This window comes from Maylandia zebra, linkage group LG14 (assembly GCF_041146795.1).
Source record: "Maylandia zebra isolate NMK-2024a linkage group LG14, Mzebra_GT3a, whole genome shotgun sequence".
NCBI classification, from domain to species: Eukaryota; Metazoa; Chordata; class Actinopteri; order Cichliformes; family Cichlidae; genus Maylandia; species Maylandia zebra.
The window spans coordinates 29,409,058-29,419,118 of record NC_135180.1 but is presented as its reverse complement, the minus strand read 5'-3'; the positions used below and the strand labels follow the sequence as shown (position 1 = coordinate 29,419,118).

Genomic DNA, 10,061 nt, shown 5'->3' with positions numbered 1-10,061 from the left:
AAAAACAACCACATATCCATGATACAACACCCAAATGACACTGCAGGGTAGTTTTGGGGATGTAACATAACTCAGTTAAAGTTAATCCTGAACCATTTACTCCTGTACTGAGGATGTTGTGAGGTTCTGTTATACTTTGGGGGGCATTTTTTTTTTTTTTTGCCATGGTTTGAGTCTTCTTGTCCCTCTTAGAGGAAAATGTCACTGCCAATCAAGAGAAAGTGCAATTTCTATAATAAAAGACTATTATTTCATATTATTTCCCTTCATAGTTATCGATCGTGGCTCAATTTGTAATCACAAGGTTGCCGGTTCGAGCCCCGGCTTGCTGGTGGTGGTCAGAGGGTCCGGTGGCGCCAGTGTCCGGCAGCCTCGCCTCTGTCAGTGCGCCCCAGGGTGGCTGTGGCTACAATGTAGCTTGCCATCACCAGTGTGTGAATGGGTGGATGACTGGTTGTGTACAGCGCTTTGGGGTCCTTAGGGACTAGAAAAGCGCTATACAAATACAGGTTATTTATCAGATATACACCCACGTGAACTCCTGTGAGTTGGTGGTCGCCATTGCCATCATAAAAACACCAAAAGCAGGATTATTTCCCATAAGAATGGGAGGACATTATCCGTACTAAGATACATAAAACTTTCCTGATGACGCCTCAGCTCTTGTCCGCTGACATTGAAATTGTTTTTTATTTGAAAGCAGGTGGATCATGACAGAGAACACCGATAAAGAACAATCCGGGGTATTCCGCGCATGTGTGTGATGAGTATCTGGAGTTCTGCAGGGCGGTGCAGCAGGTCCGTTCAAAGTCAGTAAATGTGGGCCAGGCTTCACTCGTCGGCTGCGCAGTCAGGTGTTTGTTGACATGCAAAGATACCGACTTAGTTCAGTTTGCTTTCGACTTCTTGTCGTGAGCGTTTCTGTGTAATGGCACAACGACGCTGTTCCCTTCAAACTCCAAACTTTCTTTTGCATGGAGCTTGACCTACATCGCTTTTATTCGTTTCCGTACACGAAGGATGAAATGATGATTAGTCCTTCAATGCGCACTTTGTTATTTAAGTTTTGTTGTTGCTGAGGCTTGCTGTTGAGCTCAGGCACTGATCATGGTTGGAGGGAGAGCGGCTGATTTGGTGCCCACAACTGCTGTTAAAATCTTCTCAGCTGGAACAGCAGGCTGCGTGGCGGACCTAGTCACCTTCCCACTGGACACCGCCAAAGTCCGGCTACAGGTGAGGCATCAGGAAGCCCCACCCACCTCATGGTATTTGCAACTATAGCCACCTCAAAATATTCTCGGTAATTAAGAGCTTTATATTTTATAACAAAAAGTGTAACACAATTCAGAATATAAAAAAAGTGGAAAAATTGGTGCACAGGGACACCCCCCTCACCCCGACCCGGCTCAGCTTATCGTGTAAGTGTTGTTTCCTGATTTCTTTCTTTCTTTCTTTCTTTCTTTTAACATATTTGTCACACTCAAATGTTTCAGATCACCAAATTACCGAAACCCCAAAGTCCGTTTTTAACTGATGATTTGAGTTATTAAAGAAACAAGTGTAACGTGAGGGTTCACTTGATGGAATCTCCCTGAATAATTAGGAACAGCACGATGGAGACAGTTAACTGTCTTACCAGCCTCTTTACTCTCAGCACACAGCAACAACAAAAACCAACACTTCCTGTGTGCCGCCGTCATCAATATTTCACTGGGCTCTAAGAAGCCAGGAAATGTTATACTCAGATCAATGCAGAAAAACCAACTAGGTAGATATAACACATACTTATTACTGCTTTGAACATGCATGTGTAAACATTCAAATGTGTAAACATGTAAATACCAAAACAGGTAACCACCAAATAGCTGCATAACTAGCTCTATAACCCTCGTAAACACCTCTTTTTGTATATCAAATTACCTTTAAATTTACTTCCACATTTTACACAAGATATCCAAACCTACCTTGCCTTGTGTGAAAATGTAAAATTTACTGTGACCACTCACATTTTTAAGAAAGCAAAGTTCAATTTCACTAGCCACACCCAGGTGTGATTACTGCCAGTCTAAAAAGTGAAGTAGGCTAAAATATGACACAATTCAAAGAAACAAAAAACCAAAACAAAACATGTAAAACAAAAAGTCACTGAAAGATATCAGTCTGGAAATGGAAATGGAAAGTCATTTCTAAGGCTTTGGGACTCCAGTGAACCACAGAAAAGAACCCAGTACAACATCTGAAGAACTGCAGGCCTCACTTCAGCTAGGGTCAGAGGTATAGAGGTGATGGGAATGTGATGGTGTCGAGCTGCTTTGATGCTTCTGAGCGACTTGCTGTAGCTAATGGAACCATGAATTCTGCTCTCTACCAGAACATCCTGAAGGAGAATGTCCAGCAATAAGTTTGTCCCTTCAAACCCAAAAACACTTGAGTTATGCAAGAAACACACTAGTGTTTTGGATCCTTATCCTGCTCCTAAATGGTAAACTGACTGGTTCTTATATAGTGCTTTTTTACTCTGCCTCATTCACCCATTCAAGCAAGCAATTTTTGCTATGCTTTTTCTATCTACAATTCACACACATTCATACTCCGATGGATGCATCGGAGAGCAACTTGGGGTTAGTATCTTGCTCAAGGATATTTGGCATGTAGACTAAAGCAGCCAGGGATGGAACCACCAATCTTCTGATTAGCAGATGACCTGCTCTAGCACCTGAGCTATAACCACCCCAAATGGCCTTGTCAAAGTAGGAACTGGCGTTATCAAACTCCAGACTGAAATCTTATTGAGATGCTTGGGAGTTATTTGAAACAGGCTGTTAACGCCTGTTAAAAACAATGTTGTTTGTTTTATTTTTTTTACAGGCGTAACTAACAAAATTACCAGTGAGTGTCAGTTTTCCCAAAATCATTGAAGTTGCCATATCTGTCTAAGAGCATAAAAAATAACATTTATTCATAATGTTACCACATGAGCATTTTTAGGATACTATAGATATAGATTGTTGTCAGCCAATACCTGTGTTTTGGCTGACTAGAAGATAAACTGCTTTTCATGTTGTCCAACCCCCTAGTTCAAGCATATGCTCAGAAATATCTCAACACGGCTGCATGTTACACGAATGTAACCTAACAATTAAGAAAGCAGCCTGATCACAGACATATGTGGACATTTTCCCTCTAAGTGAGGCAGTGAGGCTGATGGCACATCTTGAACCTGTTATTATGTTTCTTCAGGTGCAAGGTGAATCCAAGCCCTTACTGAAAGGCCAGAGGGCGGAATACCGAGGTGTGTTTGGCACCATCTTCACCATGGTGAAGACAGAGGGGCCGAGGAGTCTGTACAGCGGCCTGGTGGCAGGGCTGCACAGGCAGATGAGCTTTGCCTCGATCCGCATCGGCATGTATGACACCATGAAGCAGCTCTACACGCGAGGCTCAGAAAGTATGTCTGCATCAAAACCACATCCCACAACTCAGTACACAGCAGAAAGCTCAGAAAGTATGTCTGCATCAAAACCACATCCCACAACTCAGTACACAGCAGTTTACAGCCAGTGTACCTCAGGAGTTTCACAACTACCAAACAAATTTAACCTGTTAAACCTGTTGCTGGTCTTGAGCTGGACTTTGTATTATTTGCCTTGTTTGGATGGATTTATTGTTTCTGTCCGATGTCTCTTTATGTTATAATTTAGATTTTTTTTAAACAAACCTTATAATGGTGAACTTTTAAAGCCAGGTTTCCATTGGTAAAAGAGATCTTAATTTACGGCACTTCCTGGTTAAAGTAAAAATAAACATAAAAAAAAACCCCAAAATGAGCTTCAAATACAATTATTTTATGAAGGACTCACTGTCTTATTGTTTTGATTAATAATTAAAATTATCACAGCTAAAGGTGGTACAGATGGAAAACAGATAAAATCCTTGCAGGTGATCCAGATGTGCAAAAATTCCTTTACTGTGAGTTTGATGTCAGTGTTTCACAGCTGTTACGAAATACATGCCAGTCGGCAGGTATAAACATGTAAGAAATTATGTTCAGAAAGAGACGTTTAACTGATGTTTAGAGCAACTGGTTAGTTTAGATTTTTTTAAGATTTCTTAAGGGGCTAATGAGCTCAAACACTCCCTTCCTAATATCTGAAAATAAACTTCAGAAATTGAAAAGTCCTGATCATCTAACCGGAAATCAGACTCAGACTAAAATGAGTATAAGTCTAAACCGTAATCGCCTGAACTTGTTTTGCAGAAAATGCCTCCATGATGTAAGCCATGGAGAAAAAATGTCCTCTTTCAAGGAATGTGTTTATGCTGGAGGCCTCACCTATTCTAACTATGCCGCTGTGGCATTATTAAGCAATCCAGATTTCCACCCAGATCAACAAAACTTCAGAAATTAGAGACACAACAACACACCCGCTTGTTCTCATTTCCATGTCCAACCCTCTCTTTCACTTTTTCTCTGGTTTTTAAACTCTCCCAAAGGCATAAGGACATCTGCCTGACCTTGATGAGGACATCTCCAAACTATAATCTCTGGCCTAGCTTGTTGCTTTATTTAGTGAAATTATCAATTAAACCAGTTTGAATGAATAATGTTCTACCAAAGAAAACAGTGTATGTCTACCCCAGTAGGAAATGATGCTTGAAACCTGAGAGAAGAGGATCTACCAAATAGAAAGTGAAATATTAACTCGCTTCATATTAAAAGCATAACTGAAAAATTTTGTGCATCCAGGTTTCACTATGATTATCCGAACTGCACCAAGTTTGATCTCTAATTGCTGTGTGTGTCTTTGTTTGAGGCACCAACATGTCATAAATCAATTGCTTGCGTAACAGATGCTGGACTCGGGAGTCGACTGCTGGCAGGTTCCACCACAGGAGCCATGGCCGTGGCTTTTGCTCAGCCCACTGACGTGGTGAAAGTCAGGTTCCAGGCTCAGGCCCTGCGGCCTGAGAGCGGCTCTGTCAAGAGATACAGCAGCACGACTGATGCCTACAGGACCATTGCCAGGGACGAAGGTTTTAAAGGCCTCTGGAAAGGTATATTAAAATACACTCCACAGGGTTTAGGTGTTATTATTGCACAACATGACATCCCTAACACCACTGAGCAGCGGTCATCTTGTAGCAGTTATGACTTATATCATTATATTTCTCATAGATTGCCACAGGGATGATTCATGTCAGCCTCTGAGCTGTAACATCATGGTCAACAAAAAGGAAAAAAGCAAAAAGCAAGGGTTTAGGGTCATGTTAAAAATATAAGCTCTGAGGGAAACAAAAGTAAAAATCATACTTACACAAGTTAGTGGCGCTTTTATGGTTTCTGCAGCCTAACACTTATGTTACGTCACAAATTAGACCACAGGTGACTGACTTCAACTGACTTGTCCCCAGAATTTTACGGAGTCTTCTGTTGGCCGAGCATTTCTCAGAGAAACCGGCTGCCTTATGTGCAGATTTTATGTTGCAAAACAAAGATGTGACGCTTGCGTTACTTCAGGCATCTGACAGAGAGCCCACAATGACCTCTGGATAAACCAGCACATTTTCAGATTAGTCTTCCTAAAGGGGAACCACAGTGATTTTACATGTGAGTCTTTTTCAGGTGTTCATGAAACTACTGTATGTTTGGGAAAATACTGTGTGGCTCCAGAAAAAAAGTGCTTCCTCTATTGACTGACAAAAACACAACAAGTGATTTGAATTTGTTTTGGTGAAGAAAATTAAGATTAATTAAAAAAAGGGCTTAAAACTACGTTAGCTGCTTGCAACATAACAGAACTGAACAAACTCCCTGGGATTGTTGGTAATCAAATCACAAGGTTTTCCCCAAGGAAGACAAATCTGTATAATCCCACAATTGACAATTATTTTTCCCATTTCTATTAGTGAATAAGACATACAGTAGAGTCTAGAAATCTTTGGACAGTGACACATTTTTCATAACTCTACATTCTTGAGTGCAGACTCTCAGCTTTAACTTTTAACCCTAAACCTTATTTGGCGGTGAAGTCATTACATTTCTATGTGCTTTTTTTAATCAGTGTGGGTTAATAGTTCAATATATGCATTTTTTTGTGTCCTTTAACCATTAAAACTAGAATTAATTTAGACAATGCTTCAAAACAACAGTCCAAATACAGCAAGTACCCAGAGATGTTACCACGATGGCTGTTGAATGGCAAGACTTGCTTCCAGAGGGACTTGTGGATATTTTTTATAAATTAGCAGCCAGTGAAACTTCTACATGATCATTTTTTCCCCTGAAAGCCCTAAATAAGTTACACAATAGATTTTTAAGGAATAAGCAAATATGCCACAAATTTAAACTTATATTTACTTTTGTTTTTTATCCTCTCACTCCATTTTTTGAAAAAAAAATTGCAAATTTCTGCTGATAATGACATGAGTGTGCTGCTGAAACTGATTTAAAATGAGATGCTGTTAACTGTTGAGGCCAGTAGAAGAATTTCTTCTTTATAGCAAAGTGAAAATCATGACTGATTTTCATGACTGTTTGATGACAGCGCAGGATGTTTTTTAAGACTGAGTTCACCAGAGAAAGAAAAGTGTTCCTATATGTTTGCTGTTCTTACAGGTTGTCTTCCAAATATAACTCGTAACGCCATCGTAAACTGCTCTGAGCTTGTGACCTATGACATAATGAAAGAGCTCATCTTGAAGTATAACCTGATGACAGGTAAGTGCAAATCTTTCTAACGCTCTCTCCAGCGTCGTGTTTGTTTGTTTAAATAACAAATCAGTTTTTCCTGCAGACAACATGCCGTGCCACTTCACCGCAGCATGTGCAGCCGGTTTCTGCACCACGATTGTAGCATCCCCTGTGGATGTGATAAAGACACGCTTCATGAACTCAGTGCCTGGGCAGTACAGCGGTGCTGTTAACTGTGCTATAACCATGCTGATTAAAGAAGGACCAACAGCTTTCTACAAGGGGTAAGGAATGTATTTTTGAAAACCAAGCATGACAGAGTGACTCCTACACACATTCTTGTTTCATCTGATTTCTTTCACAGCTTTGTGCCCTCATTCCTTCGCCTGGGTTCCTGGAACATTGTGATGTTTGTGAGCTACGAGCAGATAAAGAGAGCTGTGATGAGGTTTCAGCAGTTCTGAAAATCTTTGCTCGGACCTGTTTGCCTGTTGGTTTGATACTGAAGCCATTGTAGCACAGCTATTGTTGTTGGTTTAGACCTTTTCACCCTCAGGAATAAAAGTGCACATCTAACAAGGAGAAACTGCAGTGATGATTGATTTTTAAAAAAAAAAAGCATTTATTTAAATATTTACTAATTCTTTTCTTATATCTCCAAAAGCCCTCTTTTCACACGAGGCATTTTAATGTTTACTGGCACACTTGAACAGACGCACAAGACAAAATGCCCACAGTGCATTCTTTAAGTTGTATCTTTCTTAGGCAAGTGTATGCATTCATTGCCTTTGCTTCCAAGTGTAGTAATACACGCATGAATGGAGAAGCACAAAGCTGAATTTAGATGTGCAAGGTAACAAATGACTGTTGGATATATACTGACAGAACAGGTCGAACATGTTTCTGAGGCTGTAAAAAAGAATATAGGAAGTGCAAATGTATGTAAATATGTAGCCCAGAGTAATTATCCCATTTCATACTGAATTTTCCCAAAGCATACAATTAACACCTTTTGGAATGAGCAGCTCCTATTTTTATTTTTATTTTATTTCATGGATAAGGTAGAAATGTTTGTTTTATGTTAGGCCATAATTGAAACTACTGAGATAACATGTATACTCTACTCACACTCTTCAGAAAGGCATGTTCCTGGATACTAGAGAAAAGGGCAAATTGTTTATTATAACTGCAGATTCAGGAGGAACAACAGCTTTCATTCTGGTTGTGTAATGGTGGGCCAGCTCTATATCATCCTGAGGTGCATAGACATTTGCCCACCCAGTCTACCTGTGTTTTGTAGGAGGTAAATCAGGAGTAAGGGTGTTGAGCAAACTGTTGTGGTTTGCTGCTTCACAATTCCAGCAATAAGTCGCTCATTCTCAGTGGGTGCTGGATAATGATGACCAAAACAAATAAGCCTCTTTTAGTTACCGTGATCAATAACCTTTTGCTTGGTGGCTTTGAACCCACCATCTTCTCTGGTCATATGACAAGTTATGCTAAAGTGTTATTATTTCAATATCTGCTCAAAATGCATAGATATATAATTCCGACATAGTTTTAGACCTTTATATAACTCAGATCAGTATTGTGACAGATGAGATTAAATGGGTTACATTAAATCCGACATAATATTTGTTTTCTAAAATGTCTCAGTCTTCATTGAAAACTTGAACTCAGCACTCATAGCATATGTTTGCTCACTGGGTTTAAGCTACTGTGGGAAAACTCCCTGTAAGCCTCATATATTTTCTGTATTTTGGGTAAAATTATTGCTTTGTGACTTTTGTTGGGTTTTTTTTAAGTGAATGTATTGCTGGGTCAGGGCATTTTTATCTCTTAACCTCTCTCTAACCTCATATACGAGGTTGACTGTGTGTGAGTTAGACTCTATGTATAAGTATACTGGTTCACTTGGTCTGTTGCACTTGTATGCCTGTCAGTTATGTCTAATGTATGGTTTATGCTTTGACCAACTGGACTGTCCTGTTTAAAGTTTTAAAAATATGAATAAAATGTAGATGAAATAAGAAGGCAGTAAATAAAAGGACAAGATTTTCTATAGGGGGGCAAATGTTGACCCACACACGTACACAATGAACCTCATCATGTGTTACTATATACCTGCTGTACTACTGGATGCTGTTACAGATACTCTTCTGTATAATCCCCCATGAGACCTTTCAGGGAAACAATACAGAGATAAAACACCACCTAAGTGTGAGATTCAAGCCAGTAAAAGACTTTTCAGGCTAGAGGATGCAAGCTCCTACAAATATTTTATGATAGTTCATCTTTCTTATGCCATTTGTATCATTCTTGGTGTGTATACAAGCTTATTAACAAAAGTATCCGCATATTCAAACATAATCGAGTTTCCTGCCAAACAATGCAGAGACACGGAGGTGAACAGCACAAAACAACCAGCTGACAGACAAGAAAATTGCCCAGTTTGAGTCTTGCAGGACAAAAGACGCTGCTGACAAAGATGAAACTGAAGTCTGTGCTGGAACAAAAGCCCGTATACATGGTCCACCTTGCTAATCATCTCCATGGCTGAACTGGTATGGCAAAGTGTGGTGGACCACATGGCACCCAGGCTAACCCTAATGTCCGCTCAGGCGAGTCCATGTTGAGCCAAAGCAGGACATGGACTCGTTGGTCTTTTATCAAAAGACTTTGAGCGTGGACATCATCATGAAGGAAGCGTTGTTTGTGCTCCTTCTCTGACCTTGGCAGGAGTCTCTGGGCATAAATGGCTGCAGGTATCGAGTGTCAGTGAGCAGTTCAAGTTCACCACAGAGAAAACATTACTGTGTTCTAACCAGTTTATAATTACTGACGGCGTTTACAGTAAAATCACCTTAAGTCAAAACTCTGTAATCAAAATGATCAAAGTTTGATTTTTCCTCCTGTTATTGTTGGTGTGGTTTACCATGTTAAAATAGTATATCTGCAGTGTATGGTTCTAAGGACACTTGTTTCCAGCACTGAATGAATGAAACTTGAAATTTTTCATTATGAATGGCATTTTTTTTTCAGTTGTGGAAAGAACCTCCATATCGATCACCTGAAATCATGTATCATGTGCAAGGAAAACAAAACTTTAGAAAAAGCAAACGGGGCATGGTTTATATGCCTTTCTAATGACTTCAGATGCACACAGCCACCTTTAAATGAATAGAAAAGAAGTCAGCTAGATGAGTTGAATTTTGCCCTCCAGACAGAACTGTCATCAACATCACTTAAAAAGTGCTTCAAAAGATACCTTTCCGTAAGCTCAGCAAGAGTGTTTTCTCATAATATTCCACTAATGGCACTAGCTTTGAAAGCTGAGTGGTATCCGTCATATGCTGGCTATGAGTTAAAG

At 39.8% G+C, this 10,061-nt stretch overlaps 1 protein-coding gene across 1 annotated transcript; it reads left to right on the top strand.

Annotated features, from left to right (window-relative positions):
- Positions 1-814: 814 nt before the first annotated feature.
- LOC101484608 (dicarboxylate carrier UCP2) lies at positions 815-8,724 on the top strand. The gene is made up of 6 exons (XM_004558228.3): positions 815-1,233; positions 3,241-3,448; positions 4,852-5,055; positions 6,617-6,718; positions 6,795-6,975; positions 7,056-8,724. The coding sequence occupies exons 1-6, from the start codon at positions 1,108-1,110 to the stop codon at positions 7,153-7,155; spliced, it is 921 nt and encodes a 306-aa protein (XP_004558285.1). The 5' UTR covers positions 815-1,107; the 3' UTR covers positions 7,156-8,724.
- The last annotated feature ends 1,337 nt before the right edge of the window (positions 8,725-10,061 follow it).

Bases quoted from the DNA above. Each gene is read 5' to 3' on its own strand.
- LOC101484608 (XM_004558228.3), top strand. From the start codon at position 1,108: ATGGTTGGAGGGAGAGCGGCTGATTTGGTGCCCACAACTGCTGTTAAA. The intron at 1,234-3,240 runs GTGAGGCATCAG...ATGTTTCTTCAG, and splicing joins CCGCCAAAGTCCGGCTACAG to GTGCAAGGTGAATCCAAGCC. The intron at 6,719-6,794 runs GTAAGTGCAAAT...TTTTTCCTGCAG, and splicing joins GAAGTATAACCTGATGACAG to ACAACATGCCGTGCCACTTC.